At 44.7% G+C, this 25532-nt stretch overlaps 1 protein-coding gene across 1 annotated transcript in view; it reads left to right on the plus strand.

Moving 5' to 3' along the window:
• epha10 (EPH receptor A10) overlaps positions 1-25532 on the plus strand; it is a 497371-nt gene that overhangs the window by 406632 nt on the left and 65207 nt on the right. Inside the window, exons 8-9 of the mRNA XM_033045476.1 lie at positions 6520-6628; positions 12062-12117. Coding sequence (XP_032901367.1) covers positions 6520-6628; positions 12062-12117 — 165 coding nt within the window. The remainder of the gene's footprint in view (positions 1-6519; positions 6629-12061; positions 12118-25532) is intronic.

Genomic DNA, 25532 nt, shown 5'->3' on the forward strand with positions numbered 1-25532 from the left:
CCATGAGTTGACTGACAGTGTGATTCAATCTAATATGTAATGGTATTTGAGGGCTGTTTGAAATCTTACTTGGTGTAATCCACAGAGTGTTTTCTGATGAATGCATTGAAACTAAAGTTAGCTGAATGCTTTTAGGATTGGAGAAAGCAGGAAGACTGTTTATCAGGATATTTAGTGTAAAGGTTGTTGCTGTTTCATTGGATTGAGGATGAGAGCTCTCCCTCCCCCTCTGCCTTGCTTAAATGTTGCTCATCAGAGAATTAATCTTCAGTCTGAAGAAGGGTTTCGGCCCGAAACGTTGCCTATTTCCTTCGCTCCATAGATGCTGCCTCACCCGCTGAGTTTCTCCAGCATTTTTGTCTACCATGACAAGGTCCATTTCCTTAAGCTCTGGACTTATTGTAGCATTTAGAATGTTGCAAACTACTGATATCCAGTAGTTTAGTTTAGTTTAGAGATACAGCGCAGAAACAGGCCCATTGGCCCACCGAGTCCACACTGACCTGCGATCCCCGAAACATTTATCATTACCCTACACACACTAGGGGCAATTTTACATTTATACATTTACACCAAGCCAATTAACTTACAAACCTGTACGTCTTTGGTGTGTGGGAAGAAACATAAGATCTTGGAAAAAAAACCCATGCAGGTCACTGGGAGAACGTACAACCTCCGTACAGACAGCACCTGTTGTCAGGATCGAACCCGGGTCTCTGGCGCTGTAAGGCAGTAGCTCTACTGCTTCGCCACCGAGCTGCCCCAGTACTCTGGGTTGAGAGTATAATCATAAAATAAGGCACCACACCTGACCTAGCAAGGTACCTGGAGAAATAGTTGAAGAGCTGAAACTGAATGATTACCTTTCTTGAGACACAGTACTATTATTGCGAATGAGGGCACAGACAAGTTATAAACCAGTACACAATGTTATGATTAAAGTGGACCGAGGACTCTTTTCTTCTCATTATTTATTTGAGGCTTGTTCTTCTGGAGGTGATAGTTGCTTGAGGGGTCAGCGGAGACCCGCACGATGAACTGCTTTAGTCATCTAGATGTCAAACAGCAAATGGGACAAAACGCCTTGAGGCTCATGACTCTCCGCAGAGTTGCTCCTGTCACGGCCTGAACCTCAGTCAATGAATGCTGGTGGGAGGATTTCACCAGGCACTCCCATTCTTCAAGGTGTTGTTACTCACCACAAGTTAAAGAAACGCCAACACTTTCACTAGTACTGAAGATAGACACAGAGTGCTGGAGTAACTCAGCGGGTCAGGCAGCATTTCTAGGAATAGGTGATGTTTCGGGTCAAAATCCTTTCTCCCATTATTTCCTAGTGAAATGCAGGCTGGTAGGTTAATTGGCTGCTTGAAATTGTCCCTAGTCAGTAGGTAAAAGATAACATTGAATTGATTGAAAGATGCAGGATGGAAACTGGCCTTTCGGCCCACTGAGTCCATCCTGGCCATCATTCACCCGTTTACACTTGTTCGATGTTATTCAATTTTCGCACCCGCTCTTTGCACACTGGGATCAATTTTACAGAGGCCAATTAACCTACAAACGTGCTCGTCTTTGCGATGTGAGAGAAAACCAGAGCGCCCAGAGAAAACCCACGCAGTCACAGGGAGAACTTGCAAACTCCACACAGGCAGCACCCGTGGTCAGGATCGAACACGGGTCTCTGGCGCTGTGAGGCAGCAGCTGTACCAGATAGGCCTAGATGGGGAGATTGGTAGGAAGGCTGGATCAATGTCTAATGTGTAAATGAGTGGAGTTGGTGTGCCTAAGAGCTCGTTTCTGTGTTGTATCTCTGACCATGTGACTAGAAGCCCTTTCCATTGTGTTCTGAGTTCATTCAATAAAAGTTGGTTTTCAGTCACGCATAGGCTTCCTTACCACTAGACCCAGGCCTGGCTCTGCGAAGCCCATGTGATGAATGGGGTGAATGAATGAATGAATGAATGAATGAATGAATGAATGAATGAATGAATGAATGAATGACACTTTATTGTCACATGTGACAAGTAACAGTGATATTCTTTGTTTGCTCGGGTGTCAGGGAAACTTTGTGCCAAAGGGAATCAAGCAGAGGCATCTTTCTCTCTCCAGAGTCATTCTTAATGCAGAGAGACTCTGTTAGAAGGAAGGGACACACCTAACAATAGCTAAAAAATATCGGACAAGTCCGTCGGACTCTGCCTTTAATGTAGTGCCATAGCAAATTGGACCTAACAAATTATAGTCCAAACCATCCCTGAGTTTTGGTCACAACAAGCTGAACAGAAATGAGTTTAAAAATTAAAATAGATTTTTTTTTACTCCATTGCCTAAATGATTATCAGAAGCTATAATAAGCATCAAATTGAATCATTAGTGATGTGTTATTTTATGGATGCCTATTAAAAGCAAAATATATATCAGTTTGCATTTTAATAAGGTTTTCTTTGAGTCAGGTCAGTTAGCAATTCAATTTATATAGCAAATCAAGACAATTTGAAGGCTTGTTAACTTCCATCTCCAAATGACAGACCAGAAATTGTGCCGTGTGTTTCCCATGAGAACGAGAAGAAAGTTAGAGAATTGCCCTTGCTTGAGTTTGGACAATAAACAAAGATGTATTTGTAAAGTAGACTGCTTCTCAAAATTGACTTTTTTGAAGAAGAAGATCATCCTTTCCACCACGAACCTCTTAAACTGTTGAACATAGAGAAGCAGGCGTGAGGTGCCAATTGTTAGGTCCTGGGTTTAAATCCAACTTTATACACAGCAAGATCCCAGCATGTATTTAACTGTTGTGGATCATTTTTGAAGGGCCGTTTGACCTGTTTCCGTATGGTAGAAGGTGAACGGAAGGCCCAGAGAGTCGCGGCCTCAGGGGGAGTCCGCCAAGCCGGTCCCCCTCTGATGACCCCGGGACCCAGAAGACACGGCAGTTCACGACCTGCAGCAGGATGGCTTCTCTTTGGACAGAGTGGACCTCCGAACTGGGAGAGCAAAGCCACCAAGCCAGCCCTTGCTCGTCCCTCGAAGACCAGAGACCAGGAGGAGGTTGTCCTCCACTGCCGCTCCGTGCTGCTGCAGGCCGCGTCTGATCCACACAGTTACTCGACCTGGGTGGATGGGGCCTCCTGTGGCGCCTGATCCCTGCGACCCCCCCCAGCTGACGCAGTGCCCCCGGTGGCCCACTCCATGGAAACATCGTCCGGCAAACATGACATCCCCTCGTCTCTCACAGCCTCCACTCCAACTCTGTGCACCGGGGCGCCTCCTCCAGCTGACCTTGCACCTCCCAGAGCACAGCCCACTCACCGGCATCCATCGTCCTCTCCATCCACCACCACCATCTTGAAGGTTCACCTGCACCTGAATAGGAACTTTATAACCATCAACATCACACTGTGCTTGCATTCTATTTTTAGAGTCATAGTCATACAGTGTGGAAACAGGTCCTTCTGCCCAACCTGGCCACACCGACCAACATGTCCCAGCTACACCAGTCCCTATGGCCCATATCCCTCAAAACCTGTCCGATCCATGTACATGCCTAAATGTTTCTTAAACATTGCAATAGTCCCTGCCTCAACTACCTCCTCTGGCAGCCTGTTCCATACACCCACCACCCTTTGTGTGGAAAAGTTACTCTTCAGATTCCTATTAAATCTTTCCCCCTTCACCTTAAACCTATGTCCTCTGGTTCTCAATTCTCCTACTCTGGGCAAGAGACTGTGTGCATCTACCCAATCTATTCCTCTCATGATTTTATACACGTCTGTAAGATCACCTCTCATCCAACTGCACTCCAAGGAATAGAGTCCCAGCCTGCTCAACCTCTCCTTATAGGTCGGACTCTCGAGTCCTAGCAACATCCTTGTAAATCTTCTCTGTGCCCTTTCCAACTTGACAACACCTTTCCTGTAACATGGTGCCCAGAAATGAACTCTGAATGCGGCCTCACCAACATCTTGTACAACTGCAGTATGACAGTGTGTCGCATTCAATGAAGTGCTTTCATAGTTTATTTTATGTCATTGAGTTATTAGTTGAGTTATTGACAAACAAACAAAGCTGAGTTATCTGCTACGTGGCAGCAAGAGGTACAATTGACCTCAGTCACTCTGGGACAAATCACCCAGGGTTTTGAGAGTGCAGAAACATTGGACACAACAGCAAGGATTATGACCAACAGTGTTGCAGCCCGATTGTTGTCATTGTTGTGAGTTCGCCAGGGGAAGGTAGTCCAATTTATTCAGACAAACATCAGTTTTGGATTACATTATGCTGGAAAAGAAAACTCGGTACAATCCAATTCCCAGGCAATAACTCTCTCAATCTACACATCCCACTATGTAACACAATGGTGCTTACTTACTGCGGCAGCTTGGCATGAGTCCTGATTCTAAAATGGCAGCACTATCGAGAGAGCAGATGAATGAATGAATACTTTCTAAGGGAACCACTTAATTAAAGAACAAGATCTGGAAGAGTCAAGGATATTCATGTTAATGTTTAAGTAACTTTGTGGAATAATTCTGTAGCCCTGCAACCCCCGTGGAGATACGGCATTTCAGGCTGCACAGATAACTGGGTTAGTTAGCCCATATCGTGGATTAAATTCCCTGAAATGTGCCCTCTGTGTAGGTGGGGCTGTGACATAAAATCTGCTATTCTAACTTAATTGTGACATCCAAATTGAAGCAATTGACTGTTAAAAGAGTGACACGTGTCTGATAAGGATGTCTGTTGAATTCATTTCAAATGAAGCCACTTCTTTAATTTATATGAAAGCACCTCATATTTTGCTTTAGCAGTTTACATCCCAATGGTATGAACATTGACTTCTCCAATTTCAGGTAGTCCTTGCTTTCTCCCTCATTCCCCTCCCCTTCCTAGCTCTCCCACAGCCCACTGTCTCCGCCTCGACCTTTCTTCTTCCCGCCCGCCACCCCCTCCCCCCACCTCCACATCACTGAAGAAGGGTCTTGACCCGAAACGTCACCTATTCCTTCGCTCCTTAGATGCTGCCTCACCCGCTGAGTTTCTCCAGCATTTTTGTCTAACTTAGTGCAGTTCAGTTTAGATTAAAGACACGGCTGGAAACTGGCTACCTGGCCCACCAAGTCCATGCCGACCATCGATCACCCACTCACACTCATTCCATGTTCTCACATTCACATCCATTCCAGACAAACTAGTGCAATTTACAGACGGTCCATTAACCTATAAAGCCGCACAACAGTTTTGGTATTTGGACTTTAGACTTTAGTGATACAGCATGGAAACATGCCCTTCAGCCCATCAAGTTTGCATCGACCAGCGATCACCCCATATTATCCTACACGCTAGGGACAATTTACAATTTTTACCAAAGCCAATCAAACTACAAACCTGTAAGTCTTTGGTGTGTGGGAGGAAACTTGAGCACTCAAAGGAAACTTACATGGTCAAAGGGAGAACGTGCAAACTCTACACGTCGAACCCAAGGTCAGGATCGAACCCGGGACTCTGGCGCTGTGAGACAGCAGCGTCACCGTGTTGCCAACTTTTATAAAGTTGCTTCAAGTGACCAAATGGTGGAGACTGGATGTAGCAAAGTAGGAGGACCTTGTACTAGCTCTTCCTGGTGCATTTGCAGCATGAGCTGAATTGTCATTTTTGCATTATACTTGATTAAACTCAAAGGGCAACATGATATGTTGGCATTTACTTTAATGTAATACAAACAGTATAACAGTTTGGTAATATAAAGGTGTGTATACACTACATGAGCTCAAAGGCGCTGGTGGAATTGAGGTTTCGGGATGGCACAGTATCGCAGTTAGCAGTAATGCTGCGTTGCTCCAATGACACAGGTTCAATCCCGACCTCAGGTGCTGCCTGTGTGAAATGTTTACATTTTCTTCTTGTTTTTCTTGCGACTGTGGGCGGTCATGGTGGCACAGCGGTAGAGTTGCTGCCTTACAGTGAATGCAGCGCCGGAGACCCGGGTTTGATCCCGACTACGGGTGCTGTCTGTACGGAGTTTGTACGTGATCTGCGTGGGTTTTTTCCGAGATCTTCGGTTTCCTCCCACACTCCAAAGACATCCAGGTTTGTAGGTTAACTGGCTTGGTAAATGTAAAAAAATTTCCCTAGTGGGTGTAGGATAGTGTTAATGTGAGGGGATCGCTGGTCGGCGCGGACCCGGTGGGCCGAAGGGCCTATTTCCACGCTGTATCTCTAAAACTAAAACTAAAACTAAAGACTGCAAGAGTGTTATCGCAACATTTAAAAAACAATTGGACAGGTACATGGATAGGAAACGTTTGGAGGGATATGGGCCAAGCTTTGGCAGGTTGGACTAGTGTAGATGGGGCAAGTGGGTTGATGTGAGTAAGGTGGATCAAGGGCCTGTTTCAGTGTTGTATGACTCTATGACTCTATGAACAATACCCCTCAAGCAGACACACCCTGTTGTAACTCAAATCAATGTCCGTGCATGTTGAATGTAAACACACTACTTCTATCTTCTTTCCGTAGTTGCCATGGTTTCCCGTGAACAAAATCCAGTGATTGTCATCGCCGTGGTTTCAGTAGCGGGTCTGATCGTCCTGGTGTCAATGGTCTTCGGATTCATCATTTGGCGAAGGTAAATACAACCAGGTATGAGAAGGGTGTTAGGTGGCTAGAGTAATGTAGGAAGGGGCTTCTCAATCCTCCACAATGTCCTATCTCCTCTCTTTGCATCAATGCCCCTCCTGAGAACAGAACCAATTTTGCCTTGTGTGTAGGAAGGAACTGCCGACTGCTGGTTTGTTGGTTCAGATAGACATAAATTGCTGGAGTAACCCATTTTGACTTCCTCAGCAGTCGATCAATCTTTTTGTTTCCCCCAATCTGCTAAACTTGACAGTGTGAATGTTGAAAATACTAGATCACTGTGTGTTAGACAAGAGAGAGAGATAGAGGGAGAGAGGGAGGGAGAGATAATTTTCTCTACATTTCTTTGGGAAATTCACCAGGTTGAGAAACTAGACACACGGCTGACCACTGAAATCTCAGTGTACTGATATTGCAATTCCCTAATTTAATTGGGTTGCTTTTTTGCGTGTTACACATGATGCCTTATTTTTCCTCTCCCTGTCAGAAAGAATGAAGAGTGACATTGACTATCTTTTGTTAATTTGTCTGGCCCTGTCACGTCATGAATTGCTGGTTCATTCCGAATGTAATTGAGCTATTACAAGCAAACAATTTAAGGCAACAAGATCCCTCTGAATGTGCAGGAAGGAACTGCACATGCTGGTTTACACCGAAGATAGACACCAAACGCTGGAGTAACTCAGCGTGTCAGGTAGCATCTCTGGAGAGAAGGAATCAGTGAGGTTTTGGGTCGAGCTCCTTCTTCACACTAAGAGTCATGGGGAGAGGGAAACTAGAGGTATGAATAGATACAAAGAACAAATTAATGAAAGTTATGCAACAGGACAAATTAAGGCCAGCAACAATGATCACGTACCAATGTGCAGTGAACAAAATGTTTGCTTGATTTCAAATGGAGAAATCTATCCACAATGACCTGATGACCTCCACACAGACACGCGGAGCCCAGGGTCAATGCCTGTCCTGTTGTGATAGCTAATCTTAGCCTGGCTAGGTTTGGGTTTAAGGTTAGGTTTACTACTGTCATTGTACTGAGGTATAGTTTTGTATACTATCCAATTAAATCAGATAATCAATACAATCTCGTCAAGCACAATAGGGGAGGATACAGAGCGCAGACTATAGTGCTCAGCATTGTAGCCCATCAGTTCCATAGACAAAGTCCAGTGTCCTCAATGGAGTAGAGGTGAATTGAACAGTACCCTAGTTTAAGGCAGGACCGTTCAGAAGGCTGATAGCAGAGGGGAAGAAGCTGTTCCTGAGTCTGGCAGTTCACGCTTTCAATCTTCCGATCCTTTAGCCCGATAGGAGCAAAATAAATTACTGTAGTGGGACAGGTCTTTGATTATGTTGGCTGCTTTTCCGAAGCAGCATGAAGTGTAGATGGAATCAATGGTGGGGATTCTGGCCTGTATGGTGGACTCGGCTACATCTATAACTCTCTGCAATTCCTTGCAATCTTGGGCGGAGTTGTTCCCTGTAAACAGTATCCAAACTGTTTGACTGGTACTTACACCTCTTACATTCGATGCCTCAGCTAATAAGGGAAAGCATTTGAGAAGCCTTTTTGTAACCAACTGAGGTGAAGGAGCTGATCCTAAGTCTAGTGATGCACAGTTTCAAGCTTCTGTATCTTCTGCCCGATAGTTGTGGGACAAGAAGGAATGACCAGGCCATAAGATGCAGCTGCAATCAGTCTAGGGCTGGGGGAGAGAAGAAGTGGTTTTGATTAGTTTAGAAATGCAGGATGGAAACAGGCCCTTCGGCCCAACGAGTCCGCACCGACCAGCAATTCCGCACACTAACGCTGTGCTACACACACACACACGGTACAATTTACAATTACACCAAGCCAATTAACCTACAAACCTGTAAGTCTTTTGAGTGTGGGAGGAAACTGAAGATCTCTGTGAAAACCCACGCAGTCGCGGGGAGAACGTACAAATTCTGTACAGACAACACCCGTAGTCAGGATTGAACCCGGGTCTCTGGCACTGTAAGGCAGCAACTCTACCGCTGCGCCACCGTGCCGCCCACGATTCTGCCTCGAGGAAGTTCTGCCTTTGATTTCTCTACAGTTAAAAATTGTCGTGCGTTAAAACTTCCTGAATGTCTTTATCTAAGCCCAGGCAGTGGCAGTAAGTAGGGTCAGTTGGATGAAATAAAAGACCGTGACTATATCTCTAAACAAGAACAGTGATGAAATGGGAATTGAGAAATGACTGACTAATGATTGGACTTGGGACTCAGAAATTATTTTCCGTCAGCATCAAATTGGCAGATAGCCAATCATCGAGATGACTATGACAAATTATAAGGCATTAACATTCATTAATAATAAACATTGGGAAATAAAGTTCAATAGAGTAAAATGAGAGAGTGGACTTTGGTAAAAAATAAGAAAGGGATGTAACAGGAGCGGAGGAGCTGAGGGATCTAAGAATACATATAAGTATGCTGAGAAAAGAATAACGCAAGTTAATTTCGCATTTTAAAAAGAAGAAAAAAACCTCACCAACGCTCTCAGACGGGATAAAATTGAAAAGCAGAGATTGGGTATTAAATGTGACTAGCCCATAGTCAGTGTTGATTTCCATGTTTAAAAATGAGATGGAAGCATTGGACCCGATGTAAAAGAAAATGATAACAGAACTAACAACTTTCAGCAAAGCTTGAGCAGGCAGGCAAGGGGAAACGGAGAGGTGACCTGATTATGATTAAGATTATGGGAGACTTTGATAGAATGGGTATGAGATACGGATCTAGAAATTCTATCACACTGTGTAATTTTTATGTGTGCTGCATGACAGAATTTAATTGGAAAATCAATTGCTGAAAAGTGATCAGTGATTCTTGAATGTTTTTCAAAGGTAGGCAAATTGCTTCCGGCTTCCCATGTGTGACTTGCCTGCACACTGAAGCACCCAGACAGGTGGAGTAACATTGTATTGGAAGCAGTTCACATTTGCTCACTACTTCAGCTGAACTTCTCTCGATCAGTGGGGCGGGGGGGGGGGGACATTGAGAAACAGACTTGGCAGTGGATACGAGGACGGCATGGTGGTGCAGCGGTAGAGTTAGAGATGAAGAGGTTAGAGTTTGCATTAATGTTGAACGGGTTTAGGGTTAGGATGTTTGGGTCAGAGTTGCAGGGATAGGGTTTGTAGAGTTCGGGTCATAGTATGTTTGGGGGATTAGGGCTGGGGTTGGGATACGGCTCCTGTTACTATTTCCAGGGATAAATACATGTATAGAACTACAGATGCAACACCAGCCCTATGAACTGTGTTGCAGGACGCCTTTGTCCAGCCACAAGGGCAACCTGATCACCCTGTTCCCTGCCCTTCAACACACCATTCCACTTCAACTTCAACCTAGGGAGGAGATACGTTGGGCTTGTGGTCAGTTCAAGGCAGAGATAACAGGATGAGGTGCAAAGACGCAACTGCCAGAGCTGCTGCCTCACGGTTCCAGGTTTGACCCTGCCTGTGTGGAGTTTGCACGTTCTCCCTGTGACTGCTTGGTATTTCTGCCGAGTGCTTCAATTGCCTCCTGCGTCCCAGACTTGTGTGGATTGGTGGGTAATTGGAGGCTGCAGTGAATTGCCTCTAATGTGCAGGCGAGTGGTAGAATCTGTGAGATTTGATGGGGCCATGAGAAGAATAAAATTGTATAAGCATTGGTGGTCGATGGTTGCCATAGACTTGATGGGCCGAAGAGCTTATTTTTCTCCTTTAGATTCTTATTGATGAGATCCAGTTATATACTACTGCCTCAGATCCTTCTATTTAAGGAAGATCAGAGGCACATAAGATCATTATAGATTAGTTTGAGTGACACTGAGTCCTCTGGTCATAAACAATAGGAGAAAAATATATATCCTACTTATCGGGATAGGCCAAGATGAAGTGATATCGAATTGCACTTGGTCATCCAAAATATTATTGGAAACTTCAACTCTTTCCCTAAAACTGCTCAGGCTGTACAAATGTAAATGTTAAAACTCAGATCGATAGATGTTTGTTCAGTGAACGCAATAAAGATTATGGAACCAAGGGGAGCAAATGGATGTGCGACAACCTAATAAACAGGAGAAACTCAGCGGGTGCGGCAGCATCTATGGAGCGAAGGAAATAGGCAACGTTCCGGCCCGAAACCAAGGCCTATTTCCTTCGCTCCATAGATGCTGCTGCACCCGCTGAGCTTCTCCAGCAACGTTGTCTACCTTCGATTCTCCAGCATCTGCAGTTCCTTCTTGAACAACGCTATAAGGTGAAAATTGCCCGCATTTATTTCTCTCGTCAGTAGTGTGACAATAGTTATGTCTACGACAGCGGAAGAAATGAGACAGGTGTGAATCAGACTAAATAGCCCATGCAGTTACTTTAGTAAAGTGCAATCATTGACCCACCTCCCAATGGACCACTAACCTAATGACCTTCAAGAGTCAATGGATCAATCCATCACACTTTAGTCCTCATACATGATGGTGCAGCAGTAAAGTTGATGCCTTACAGCGCTAGAGACTCAGGTTTGATCCTGACTGTGGGTGAGTTTGTATGGTTTCTACGTTCTCCCTGTGACCGCATTCTCCGAATGCTCCAGTTTCCTCCCACAGTCCAAAGACATTGCAGGTTTGCAAGTTGAATGGCTCAGATAAAATTGTCATTGTCCTTAGTGTGTAGGATAGTGTTGGTGTACGTGGCGATCGCTGGTCGGTGTGGACTCGTTGGGCCAGTTTCCACGTGTCTCTAAGCTTAAAGTCTCAGACTCAAGAAGGTCAATGAGTAAAGTAGAATAGATTTCTACTTAGAATACATTTATCCCAAATTACTAAAGGCCATTTTTACACATTTTGGTTTCACCATGTAGAAATTACAGCAGTGTTTTGTACATAGTCCCCCCCCCCATTTCAGGGCAACATAATGTTTGGGGCACAGCAATGTCATGTAAATGAAAGTAGTCTTGTTTAGTATTTTGTTGCATATCCTTTGCATGCAATGACTGCTTGAAGTCTGCAATTCATGGACATCACCAGTTGCTGGGTGTCTTCTCTGCTGATGCTCTGTCAGACCTGGCTTATGCTTGTTTTGGGGGCTAGTCCCCTTCAGTTTTCTCTGCAGCATATAAAAGGCATGCTCAATTGGGTTCAGATCGGGTGATTGACTTCATCGTCCCGAAACGTTGCCTATTTCCTTCGCTCCATAGATGCTACTGCACCCACTAAGTTTCTCCAGCATTTTTGTCTACCTTCGATTTTCCAGCATCTGCAGTTCCTTCTTAAACCTAATAAACTGACACATCTGGCTTGAAGGACTGACTGGTTGATTCCTGATTCCATGTTACTCAAAGCAAACTGCCTGCAATCTCACCCTCGGCCAGTAGCACTAAACATGACCTTGGACCTTATCTGTTTCAGGCATTGTGGATACAGCAAGGCCAGTCAGGACGGAGACGAGGAACTTTATTTCCACTGTAAGTAACATGATGCAGACATTCAGAGTCACAGAGACTAAGAGCACTGTGTTAAGATTGCTTTGGTCAGGAGGTTCCCAGAGTAGATGTGTTTGTGTGGTTTGGACTCAATGGCTCCTTCTAGCGCATGTTATGTGAGTGAGCCGATAATAATGCTCTCCAGGTCTTGTACAAGTGGCTAGTTCATACAGGAGCTCCTGGAGCAGTGGCTTTTGCACACACATCGTGTGATGATAATGAGTGTACTCCCTTCTAGAATCCTCACCTTGTCAAAATATTAAGACCGGTGTGTTATAAATATCTACTCGTAACCTCACTTTAATGAGATTATACTATATAAATCTATATTTCAAAGACTAATTTAATTCACTGCCTGTGTCTCTTTTTCTGAATGAGTTTAGCTGTCAATATCTCGAGCTGTGGGTTCCCAATCTAGAAGCACGTTTAATTCTGAAGTCATTTCTACAGAGGTTACAATGTACAAAGGATTTCCAAGCCACAAGTACAGTACTTACAATACTCGAAAAACATCCCAGTGGGGAGCAGACATCAGGTTGTCGAGGACAGAGTGTGAGGACTGCACTCTGTACCTTTTCTCTGTAACTCCTCAAAACCCTCGGCATGGCAGGGAGACATGGTGGTGCAGCGGTAGAGTTGCTGCCTTACAGCGCTTATAGCACCAGAGACCAGGGTTCAATCCTGACTACGGATGCTGTCTGCATGGAGTTTCTCCGAGATCTTCGGTTTTCCAGAGCCAGGGGCCACAGTTTAAGAATAAGGAGTAAGCCATTTAGAACGGAGACGAGGAAACACTTTTTCTCACACAGAGTGGTGAGTCTGTGGAATTCTCTGCCTCAAATTCTCTGGTGGTTGAGGCAGGTTCTCTGGATGCTTTCAAGAGAGATCTAGATAGGGCTCTTAAAAATAGCAGAGTCAGGGGATATGGGGAGAAGGCAGGAACGGGGTACTGATGGGGGATGATCAGCCATGATCACATTGAATGGCGGTGCTGGCTCGAAGGGCCAAATGGACTTCTCCTGCACCTATTGCCTATTTTCTATTGTCTATTGTCTATTGTCCTCCCACGCTCCGAAGACATACAGGTTTGTAGGTTAATTGGCTTGGTGTAAATGTAAATTGTCCCCAGTGTGTGTAGGATAGTGTTAATGGGCAGGGATGGCTGGTCGGCGGAAGGGCCTTTTTCCGTGCTCTATCACTAAACTAAACTAAAGCCTCATAGTATCCTAATATACTGTCTCTCTACCAGTTGACATCACCTGTATGTGATGATTACATTGACCAGGCCAAGTGGATAGCATGACATGATTAAATAAATGTGGGCCTGAATTTTATTTTACTAACATCACAATCGTGATGAGGTCAATGTGCATTGGTTCTTATTAATATGTCAGTTCTTGGGTTAGGAATGTTATATTGCTAAAGTCATTACGGCCAGTGTTGTTTCTCTTGATAATGCCAAATTATAATGATAGGCAATATGTATTGTCAGGCTTATCTAAATCCACAATAACCCTTTTGAACCTTGATCAGCTTCTGCTGCTGTGCCAGAAATCTGAGGTCAGCAATATACCTTTAAACCAGGATAGTGAATATCCATCACAATCACATCCTAGGGAGGGCGTTCATGCATTTAAAAGCTATCCCAGGGAGGGCATTCATGCATTTAAAAGCAATAGAAACTGGAGGCAATCTGCACCATGAGGAGTAAATCTGTTAAAGCGCTCAATCCTCACCTTATTCGAATATTTGTCTGCTTCTTGCTGCTTCCTTTTATAATCTGTAACTTTGTATTTTTAATGCTTGAGAATTATTAAATAATTGAGCATGGTGGCGCAGAGGTAGAGTTGCTGCCTTACATCGCCAGAGACCCGGGTTCGATCATGACTATGGGTGCTGTCTGTACGGAATTTGTACGTTCTCCCCGTGACCGCATGGGGTTTTTTCCGGGTGCTGCATTTTCCTCCCACACGCCAAAGACGTACAGGTTTGTGGGTTGATTGGCTTTGGTAAAATTGTAAATTGTTCCTAGTGTGTGTAGGATCGTACTCGTGTGTGTGGTGAGTGCTTGTTGCCGCGGACTCTGTGGGCTGAGGGGCCAGTTTCCACACTGTATCTCTAAAGTAAAGTCAAAATAATTCTTGGCAATGATTGCAATTTTGATGCTGCTGGTTATTCTAACTGTAATTTCGACAAATGGATGCTTGCTACAGATAATACTGCGTGCATTCCTCCCCCAATCCCTTCTGTCTCAGCTCAGTACATGCACCCTGTGTCCTTGTACAGGCCTGGGTGTCAAACACATTTATCTTACGTTACAGAATGACCCCAGTAAACTGTGGTGCTGTTCATTTGTCATTGTAGTCTTGATCATCTAATCCATCGTCTTATTCTTCCATTTCCTCATGGACTTTTGGATTCTCCTCAGAGCAGCTTGTTATTTGTTTCAATTACTCTTCGCTTCTGGGCTCTACAAACTCAACATTCTTTATACATGTTTCTCCCGAAATCCTGCTTGGATTTACAACTATCAATTTTAAAATTTCATTTTGACCCCTCCACAATTAGGAATATCTCTTCTTCATAATCAATAACATCTCCATCTGATCATCCATTAAACTTTTTTACAATAGAAAAAAGAGCCCTAAATGTGGAATTCATTACCACAGAGGGCTGTGGAGGCCATGTCAATGGAAGATACTCACAAAATGCTGGAGTAACTCAGCGGGACAGGCAGCATCTCTGGAGAGAAGGAATGGGTGACGTTTCAGGTCGAGATCCTTCTTCCAACTGATGTCAGGGGAGTGGGTGGTACATAGATAAGGAAGTGCCCCGACCTACTTGATGCCACGAGTACCTATGACTAGCATCACGGCCTGCTACGACCTACCTACGGCATCCTACGACCTCATGACGACCATGCTGCGAGTACGAGTCAAGGGCAAACTCGGCAGAGGTCGTGAATTAGGTCGTGAAAGTGGGACAGGCCCTTTAAAGCTTTTAATGCCTGCTAACCAGGGATGTTTGAAATAAGAATATCTACCTTTGGATTCCATTTCTGACTCAACATTGCTGCCTTGTAAATTGTACTCTGTATTCATGGTTTCAGGAATAGACTAAACTAAATGAAACTAAACTGAAGCTGCATGCAAAGAGAAGAAGAAACAAGAACAATCTTAACCCAGCCTTCTGCGAAATAACAGGATGTAATGAAATATAAGCAGGTTTCAAGGATTCAGATCAATGAATAGAGAAAGAACATTCTGGGTTACAAACAACCTTTATCATAGCAAAATACCAAAAAATCATTAATAAACCAACATGCCGTTCTGCACATCAGTGTCTCCTGTGTGAGACAGCAGCTGTGGAGATGGCCTCCCTCTGTCTCTCTTTCTTTCTCTTTCTCTCTCTCTCTCTTTTTTTAATGGTATTTTTTAACTGGATCCACAATAAGCCTTTTGAACCTTGGATCAGCTTTTTTTTTAAATCTAGATCTTCACTGCTGTTGAATTAATTAACACTTGAGAGCTAATTCCAGAATAAGTAGGGAGATATGGGCCAAACGTAGGCAGGTGGGACCAGTGCAGATGGGACATGTTGGTCGGTGTGGGCAAGAAGGGCCTGTTTCTATACTGTATGACTCTATGATTCTATCCTCGACTCTATCAACTGTGAAGCCAAACAATGCAAATTTAAACAAAATATGCACAAGAACTAAGTTATGCATTGTACGTGGCCCAACTGCAAAGCCATGGCAATCATTTTATTACATTTTCTAAGGCAAGATCCTCTCGTCTAGTGTGAGATTTCAGAGTATTGATCACCACCTCAGCAATATTGATTAGGTTTTATAGAAGGTATTAGGGGAGCTGTAACAGGTGAATAGTCTGGATAATCCTAAATTACATACTGAGCAACAAGCAAGGGATCTTACACTCTTCATCTGAAATAGTAATTCCAGGTTTACCATTGATCACAGCAGCATTTTATTCCTCTCTCTGGCTTTCATCTGTCCATTCCTCAGTTGTCTCATTATATTTTCTGTGCGTTTGCTTCTTGGCATGTACTGTGTGTGTATCTCTTTTTGTTTCTGTTTGTCCATATTTCTCACTTTATTTTGTTTGCGACCCTCACGCTCACTCTGCCTCCGTCTCATTCATACTTTCTGAGTTCAAATTTAATAAACATTGCAATATATTATGAACACCAGCCAAACCGCTCCTTCTTCATGCACAGTGTTTCAAAGAAGCCGGAGCAGTTTGTACATTGCCTAGTGGAGAACGTAAACGTTATAACCTAATTGTTATCAGTCCCACGGGGGTGCCAACAAGATTGGCAACCTGGCTGTAGTATTGAATGGTGAAGATGAAGCACTGTTTAATCTGTCCTGTTCCATTAAATGTCTCAAGCTTAATTAGTGACGAATTGTCAAGAGAGGTTTCTGTTAAGAGAAGGGCAGTTAAGTGCTGACTTTCACAGCAGAGTGTAAGCCACAGCAACTTGCACGCTTGCTAAACCGGTTGTAATGTGTTACAGTACAAGCAAACACTTGCCATTGCCCTTCTCGAACATCCTAGCTTGTGGAATGGTGGCACAAGGAACTGCAGAATGCAGTGCCGGAGACACGGGTTCGATCCCAACTGCGGGTGCTGTCTGTACAGAGTTTGTACATGCTCCCTGTGACCTGTGCATGGGTTTTCTCCGAGATCTTCGGTTTCCTCCCACATTCCAAAGACGTACAGGTATGTAGGTTAATTGGCTTGGTAAATGTAAAAAGTGTCCCTAGTGGATATAGGATAGTGTTAATGTGCAGGGATCGCTGGTCGGCGGGGACCTGATGGGCCGAAGAGCCTGTTTCCGCGCTGTATCTAAACTAAACTAAAAAAATAGGTCTAATTAGTTAAAGTTACTTTTGGTGAAACTGAGATAATTTGTTATCAAGGATCTGTAAGAAGGCACGTCAGAGTTTTGTGGAGACGATGCCTGGTATGCTGTGTAGGGTTTTTATCCCTACTTCTTTGAGGAGAGTATGCAGATCAGAGATTTTCTGGGATGAAGGAATTGTGAGGGAAAGTTAAGGGGGCTGTGCTCACTGGAATTGAGATCAAAGAGCGACACTGTTATGAAAACATACAGTTCTGAAAGGATATGACAGGATAGGTGCGGGGAGGGTGTTTCTCCTTGTGTGGGATTCCACTGTTAATGAGTTACTCCAGCCTTTTTGTGTCTATCTTTTATATATATATAAATGTATACTGTATGTGTGTGTGTGTGTGTGCATATATATATATATACACACACACACACACACACACACACACACAGACACACACACACACACATGCATACATGCACATAAAACAAACAATAAAGAATAATAGTGCAAAAAGACAAAACCAATGTTCCCAAATCTATGTAATTCAGAGCTTATTTGGACGTTGTAGCATTTAATATCCTGATGGCTGTAGGGACGAAGCTGCTCCTGAACTGGGAAGTTACCGTTCTCAGGCCCAATGGCAGGAGTGAAATGAGAGTGTGAGTCTCTGATGATGCTGGCTGCAAAGGTTACGTGGAATAGGCAGTAAAATGGTAGAGGCCAAGATCAGATCAGTCGTGATCTTAATGAATGTTGGAGCAGGTTTGCAGAGTCAGATGTTCCTGTCCATCTGCTCCTGTCTTTAAAGCTCACATGGAAAGCCATTAGATTAATTCAAATATGCGTCGCTGGTTTTGTTTTCATTACTTTGTGATTGAAATGATTTTATTTTGTTCCCTGAAGTGAAATGCGATTCCAATTATTACGGGAAACTTCAGAAACTCAACCAGGGACATTGCGGTGTGAGTTCACCTTGCTTCTTTGGTACAATGTCCTTGTCAGTCACACACAGGGCGATGTAATTCCCCATTCAATCCAACTTCTCCTCTAAGGGGGAGCATGGCAATCAATTACTTGCTGTTCCATCTATTACCCGTATTTCCCAATAATGCGCAACTCACGAGTTTAGCTCATGATGCTTGGAGTAAAATAAAGAAATATTGAAAGCAAAGTGTAGGAATAAATTATCCAATTTTTAAAGGCAGGCCACAATTAGTGGGTTATCAAGTGCTTGCTTCTTAGCTATTTACCATCCTTATCAATGATTTGTATCAGCAGTGTAATAGGCCTTTCTCACGGGGCGACTTGACGCAAGAGGTAACCAGAGTTGAGCATCGTGGGAACCTCATACGATAACCGTACGGCATTCGTGGACCACCGTGGACCACCGTGGCGCTAACGGCAGGTAATCGTATAACTTGTTGACTCGGGAGAAAATTCAAGCAAGCTTGAATTTCTCCAAGAGTGACTTGTACACTTGTGGTTGAAGATTGCAACATTATATGGACGTAGTGGCCAGTGCGATATCCGTAATAACTCTTGCGTTTACCGTGGGAACTCCTGCGAATGGTGAACCCGGAAGCTGGACAGAGGGGACAGAAGGTGAGTAATCTGGAATGAACATGCTGTTAGGCTGGGATCATTCTCTGCGAGATGATCTTAGTGCGGGAGACAAGTGTAGGAGAGGTGTACTGACTGTGTGGGCAGAACTTTGGAAGTGCTTGCCCACCATTCTCAAAAGCCGCTGTGTCCCCCTGTCCCTCCAACTCCAGAGGAATCCGCTCCCCGATGGGCCGCTACGGCGACAAGTGGCAGTTCGCCCACAGCCCGAGCTGCGCCCCCTCATCCGCAACCCGGGTTCCTCTGGAGTTGGAGCGGGGCTGGGCTAGAGTTGCTGCTGGCTGTGAGTCTCTGGGATCTCCGTGCTTGCAGTCGGTGTCTCGTTGGTCCTAACGTCTCCGGCCACCCCCCTGGACTGGAGCTGAGACCGGGAACTGTACCGCCCTTGCCCCCTCCCTCTGCAACTGCAAACAACCCCACAGTTCCCAGTCTCAGCTCCTGTACAGGGGGGTGGCCGGAGACGTCACAGCCCGAGCTGCGCCCTCTCATCCGCAACCCCAAGACCAAGACGTACCTTGCACACCATCATCTTCTGTCCCTACGGGGAGCGTGTTCCTCTGGAGTTGGAACGGGGCTGGGCTGCTGCTGGCTGTTGGTCTCTGGGATCTCAGTGCTTGCAGTGGGCCTGGGGGTCGGTGTCCCGTTGGTCCTGACGTCTCCAGTGACTGGCACTGACCTGCTGGCATCGCCGACGTGAAGACAGTGCAAAGCCCCCGCGCCGGTGCAATGGGCGGGGAGCTGAAGAGGGGAGGGAAGGGGTCACACACATGGCCGGGAAGCAGAGGGGTGTAGGTGGGGTGAAACTGAAGGGAGCGACAATCTGCTGCTGCCTGCCCGCTGAGTTAAAAAGTTCCCACGCAAGACTCACGATACACTGTATATCATGAGTCTACCGTGGGAACTTTTTAACTCAGCGGGCAGGCAGCAGCAGATTGTCAATTATTAACCCTCCCACGCAATTACCTTCTCTTTTATGAATGGGGATTTAGTTCCTCTTTCTTCGAGGACCGACCAGAGGTTCCGCTGTCACCTCTGCGGGCCGCCCTCGGTGAACGTCTTTATTTTCAAGCTTTGTCCATCTTTTGAACTCATTTGATTCGATACTGTTTGATTTTGGAATGGTGGTTACTTATTATATAAATTATGTGACCTATTTTCTGTTCCTATGATTCTCTAAGTACTTTGTTTATAAATTCTGAACTCGTGAATTCGAGATTTCAGTGGTTTTCTGTATGCGGCTCACTCAGATACACTTGGCACAAACCGGCTTTTACCATTTGGACCGTATAAAAAGCCGTTTACAGTCGCGCTGGACTCACTACATTTCTATGATCTGTAATCGTTTAACATTGAGTATAAACGATTATATTTAATACTCGGAATGCATATTGATTTTAGCGATGCCATATAACTTTCTCTGTATGTGAAGGGAACGAGAGCCATAAAATAAATTATGCATGAGGGCAGGCAATTTTCACTTGTAATGCTTGTCTAAAAAACAGTGACATCATTTGTGCCACGTGATGATTTAACAACACTTCACATTTCACAATGTTCATTCAAGATTTAACGGGAAAGCTCGGGAGACGGACAAGTCACTCGCACAAATAACAGAAATGCCGAGTACCCGTGGGAACTCTTTATCTACCATCCGTTATATCGTGTGATATCATGCTAGACCACGACCACTTCACTATGGTTACATCTTGCGTCAAGTCGCCCCGTGAGAAAGCGCTATAAGTTCACAATAATACAAGGCTAAGAATGGCTGCGAATGGCTCGATTGTAATCATGTACTGTCTTTCCGCTAACTGCATAGCACACAACATGAGCTTTTCATTGTACCTCAGTACATGTGACAATAAACTAAACTCTAAGAATAGGACATAAATAGTGAGATGGAAAACAAGAAGTTGCAAAGGCATTTAGATTAATAAAAGCCAGTGATACACATCGCCCATGATGCATGTGGGCCTTTTGCAAGCCTAAGGTCACAGAGCTGTATAGCATGGAAAAAGGCCCTTCAGCCCACCTTGTCCATGCAGAATGAGTTGGCATTCTGTGCTAGTCTTATTTACACACACGTGGCCCATAACCTCCTGAACACTTCCTATCCATATATCTGTCCAAATGTATTTTGAAGGTCGTAATTGATCCACTTCTATAACTTCCTCTTAACAGCTCATTCCAGATATGGACAACTCTCTGAGTGAAAAGGTTGCTTCTGAGGTCCCACCTGAAGCCTATGCATTCTAGATTTAAAATCCTCCAGCCTTGTGAAAAGGCTCTGAGTGTTCACTTTATCCATACCCTTCATGATCTTGCACACCTGAATAAGGTCAGCCCTCAACCTCCTACGCTCCAAAGAAAATAATTCAAATTTATCATAGTAACATAGAAAATAGGCCATTCGGCCCTTCGAGCCAGCACCACCATTCAATATGATCATTGGTGATCATCCAGAATCAGTACCCCATTCCTGGTTTCTCCCCATATCCCTTCATTCCATTAGCCCTAAGAGCCACATCTAACTCTCTCTTGAATACTTGGCCTCCACGTTCTTCTAGGGCAGAGAATTCCACAGATTCACAACTCTCTGGGTGAAAAGGTTTTTCCTCATCTCAGTCCTAAATGGCTTTCTCCTTATTCTTAAACAGTGACCCCTGGTTCTGGACTCTCCCAACATCGGGAACTCACCAACCTCTCCCTGCTATTCAAGTCCAGGTAACATCCTGGTGACACAAGGAACTGCAGATGTTGGAATCTTGAGCAAAATACAAAGTGATGGAAGAACTTAGCGGGTCAGGCAGCATCTGTGGAGGGAATGGACGTGGGTCGGGACACTTCTTCAGACTGATCCTGATGAATCTCGTCAATACCCTTTCCAATTTAATATAATTCTTCTTAAAGCTGGGTGACCAGTACTGCACGCAGATCTCCAAATGAGATCTCACCAGCAACCTGTACAGCTACATTATTATGTCCCGACTTGCGACTCTTCAAAACTCTTCAAATATCCCAGTGCAATATGAATTAGCATTCACTGTGCAATCATGTGAATCTCTCCTGTGAATGCCTGTGCACTTGGCAGTGGGTGCAAAACAAAACATGGTTCACACAATGAGAGTAATAAAATGATAGATGTCTGTGCAGCTGTTTAAGTGAAGAACGGGAACAACATTTATTTTTTGTGTGCCCAGTTGTGGAGGTGAATGTGCCGAAAGAATCTAATTGCCAAATCAAAATAAATCAAAGGTTTAAATGGTGATAGCCAAAGGGAAAGCCCCTCCCACCCAACCCTTCCCCCTGAAACCCCTCCGCTCAACCCCTCCCCCAATCCATTCCCCCCCGAACCGTGTAAACGTTATGCACACCAACGCCTCTACTTCCATAGAAGGCTTAGGAAGTTCGGCATGTCCCCAATGAGTCTCACCCTTTTACACATGTGCCGTAGAGGGCCACAACATATTGCACAGTGTTGGGGACGCATCCCAGACCATCACACAAACGAACCTCCCACCCATTGACTCCATCTACACCTCACGCTGCCTTGGCAAGGCCACCAGCATAATCAAGGATCTGTCTCGCCCCAGCCACTCCCTCTTCCCTCCTCTCCCATCAGGCAAGAGGTGTAGAAGTATTGAAAATGCACACCTCCAGATTCAGGGACAGTTTCTTCCCAGCTGTCATCAACCAGCTGAATCATGCTCTCAATAACTCGAGCTCAGGATCACTCAGTATCTATAGAGTGGTCCTGAGCTCCCATCTACCACATTGGAGACCCTTGGACTATCATTAATTGGACTTTACTGGAGCATATCTTGTGCTAAACATTATACCATTTATTCTGTATGTGTGCATTGTGGACAGCTTGATTGGAATCATGTACGGTCTTTCCGCTGACTGGATAGCACACAACAAAAAGCTCTTCACTGTATTTCAGTACTCGTGACAATAATAAACTAAACTAAACACTATTTGATACTTTGGTGAGATTACATGCGCTGTATTCTGCAGGGTGTTTGGTCTTCCTAGTACATGCTACCTTCAAGAACAATTCTAACAAATGTTCACTGGATTGATTTCTGGAATGGAAGACCTGTGAAAATGAGGAGAGTAAATAGAGTGGGCTTATATTCTTTGGTAATAGAAGATTGATGGACGATCACTTTGAAAGGTATAAACTTTCTGAAGACCTTGAGGGGAAGGAGAATTATTTTTTTCTCTCTCTCCCAAGGTCGAGAATCTAAAACATGGTCTCAAGGTAACAGTCTTTTGATCGTTTAAATTTCCTACCGCCTAACGTTTGAGCATATTCAAGGTTGACAATGTTACATTTTAAAGGATATGGAGAAAAGGCATGAAAGTGGATACAAGGATTCATCCTTAATCTTATTATCTAGTATGGACAATTCAAGGTGCTTTATGTTCTGCTCCTGCTCTGATTTTTTGCATTTTGGTCGGTTAGACTATTGCAACTAGTGAAGCTGCTGCCTCACAGCTTCTTAACCTGGGATAAATTTGTGCTTCTCGTGCTGTGTTGGTTCTGGGTGGAGTTTTACTTCAGTTTAGTGTATTGTCACGTGTACTGAGGTAATAATAATATTGGATGGGATTTATATAGCGCCTTTCTAATACTCAAGGCGCTTTACATCGCATTATTCATTCACTCCTCAGTCACACTCGGTGGTGGTAAGCTACTTCTGTAGCCACAGCTGCCCTGGGGCAGACTGACGGAAGCGTGGCTGCCAATCTGCGCCTATGGCCCCTCCGACCACCACCAATCACTCACACACATTCACACACATTCACACACAGGCAAAGGTGGGTGAAGTGTCTTGCCCAAGGACACAACGACAGTATGCACTCCTAGCGGGATTCGAACCGGCTACCTTCAGGTTGCCAGCCGAACACTTAGCCCATTGTGCCATCTGTCGTCCCGTGGTACAGTGAAAAGCTTTTGTTGCGTGCTTTTTGCTTGTTTTGCGGAGTTTGCTCGTTCACCCTGCTTTCCTCCGAGATCTCCAGTTTCCTTGCACCTCCCGCAAAATGTGCGGGATTGTAGTTCAATTGATCGCTGAAAATTGTGGTACTCTCCAGCGAGTGCTGGGGCATTTGATGGGAAAATAAAAATGGAATTAAGGCAAGGTTGATATAACTGGGTATAACAGTCGGTATGGACTTGATGGGCTGAGGGCTCATCAAATATCTAGAGAAAACACACATTTATCCAATTTTAATGAACAAGGGGAACATTCAGACTTTAGATATTAGAGATGCAGCATGGAAACAGGCACTTCGGCCCACCGAGTCCGCGCTGACTAGTGATCTCCCCGCACACTAGCACTATCCCACACACTAGGGACAATTTACAATCTTACCAAAGTCAATTAGCCTGCAAACCTGTACGACTTTGGAATGTGGCAAGAAACCGGAGCACCCGGAGAAAACCCACGCAGTCACAGGGCGATCGTACAAACTCCGGAGAGACAGCACCTGTAGTCAGGATTGAACCTGGGTCTCTGGTGCTGCAAAGCAGAAACTCTACCGCTGCGCTACTGTGCTGCCAACATTCTAACATTGTATTTTCCAACATTTAATCAAGAATCAATTTACCCTCTTTAACAAGACATGTTCAAAGTCTTTGTGAATAATTGACTGGAAATAGAAAGTTGCAGTATATAGTCTTTAAATGACAGGATAACTCCTGTGCCATGCAGTGTGACTTCTGCACGCCATCAGCTGCCATCTGCTTGCCTCTGCAGAAGTGAGGCGTACCTTTAGAAAGGAGATGAGGAGCAATTGCTTCAGTCAGAGGGTGGTGAATCTGTGGAATTCATTGCCACAGAAGGCCGTAGAGGCCGTCAATGGATATTTTTAAGGTGGAGATTGATAGATTCTTGATTATTATGGGTGTCAGGGCTTATGGGGCGAAGGCAGGAGAATGAGGTTAGGAGGGAGAGATAGATCAGCCATGATTGAATGGCGGAGTAGACTTGATAGGCTGAATGGACAAATTCTGCTCCTATAACTTGTGAATTTAGGAAGTGAGATTACAAACACACCATTCTGGGAATTATCCTGTTATTACCATCTGATGTTCCATTCCTATTACTCAGTAGAAACAAAGCAATACCTTTGAGCCTTAGAAGAGGGACCAGGCTCAAAATATCACCAATCCATGTTATCCAAAGATGCTGCCTGGTCCCAAACCGAAATTACACCCATCCCTTCCCTCCAGAGATGCTGCCTGACCCGCTGAGTTACTCCAGCACTCTGTGTCTTTCTTTGGTCTTCTTCTTGTGTATGGCATGCACAGCCTAAAGTTGTAGGTCAAGGGTAGACGTCCAGGCTCAGGACAGGATCAGTTACTGGGTGGATGGCTTTGATGCCACCAGGGAAAAGCCTCAATGGGAAGTCATTCACGATGTGTGGGGTGGTCTGGTCTGGATGTCTACAGTCACAAGCAGGGCTGTCTGTCATCCGCCACTTATGCAGGTGACGGGTTGTTCTTGCGTGGAGGGTGCGGATTCTGTTCAGGGTTAGCCATGGCTTGCGATGGAGGTCAAAACCCGGTAGTTTCACTCTTGGGTCTGCGATGACCTCTCCGTTGTTGGTGTTGGCATCTTTCCAGGTTCTGCGCCACTCAGTCTTGGAGTCAAAGTCTTCCAGGGGATTTGGCTGAAGACCAGAAGGGTTTGTGGGACTTCAGGCGCATGTTGGGCAAATTGTTCAAGCCAGCATGGATGGGAAGGTCAGGGATAGCCTCGATGGTGCACCAATCTTTCAACATCCTCTCCCTTCTGCGTACGCAGGATATGAGAGAGGACAGGGAGCCACTGCAAGGGTGTTGAATTAAGCGTCCCTGTGATGACCCGCACTGCAGAGTTAAGGACAGTGT

This window comes from Amblyraja radiata, chromosome 27 (assembly GCF_010909765.2).
Source record: "Amblyraja radiata isolate CabotCenter1 chromosome 27, sAmbRad1.1.pri, whole genome shotgun sequence".
In the NCBI taxonomy this organism is placed as follows: domain Eukaryota; kingdom Metazoa; phylum Chordata; class Chondrichthyes; order Rajiformes; family Rajidae; genus Amblyraja; species Amblyraja radiata.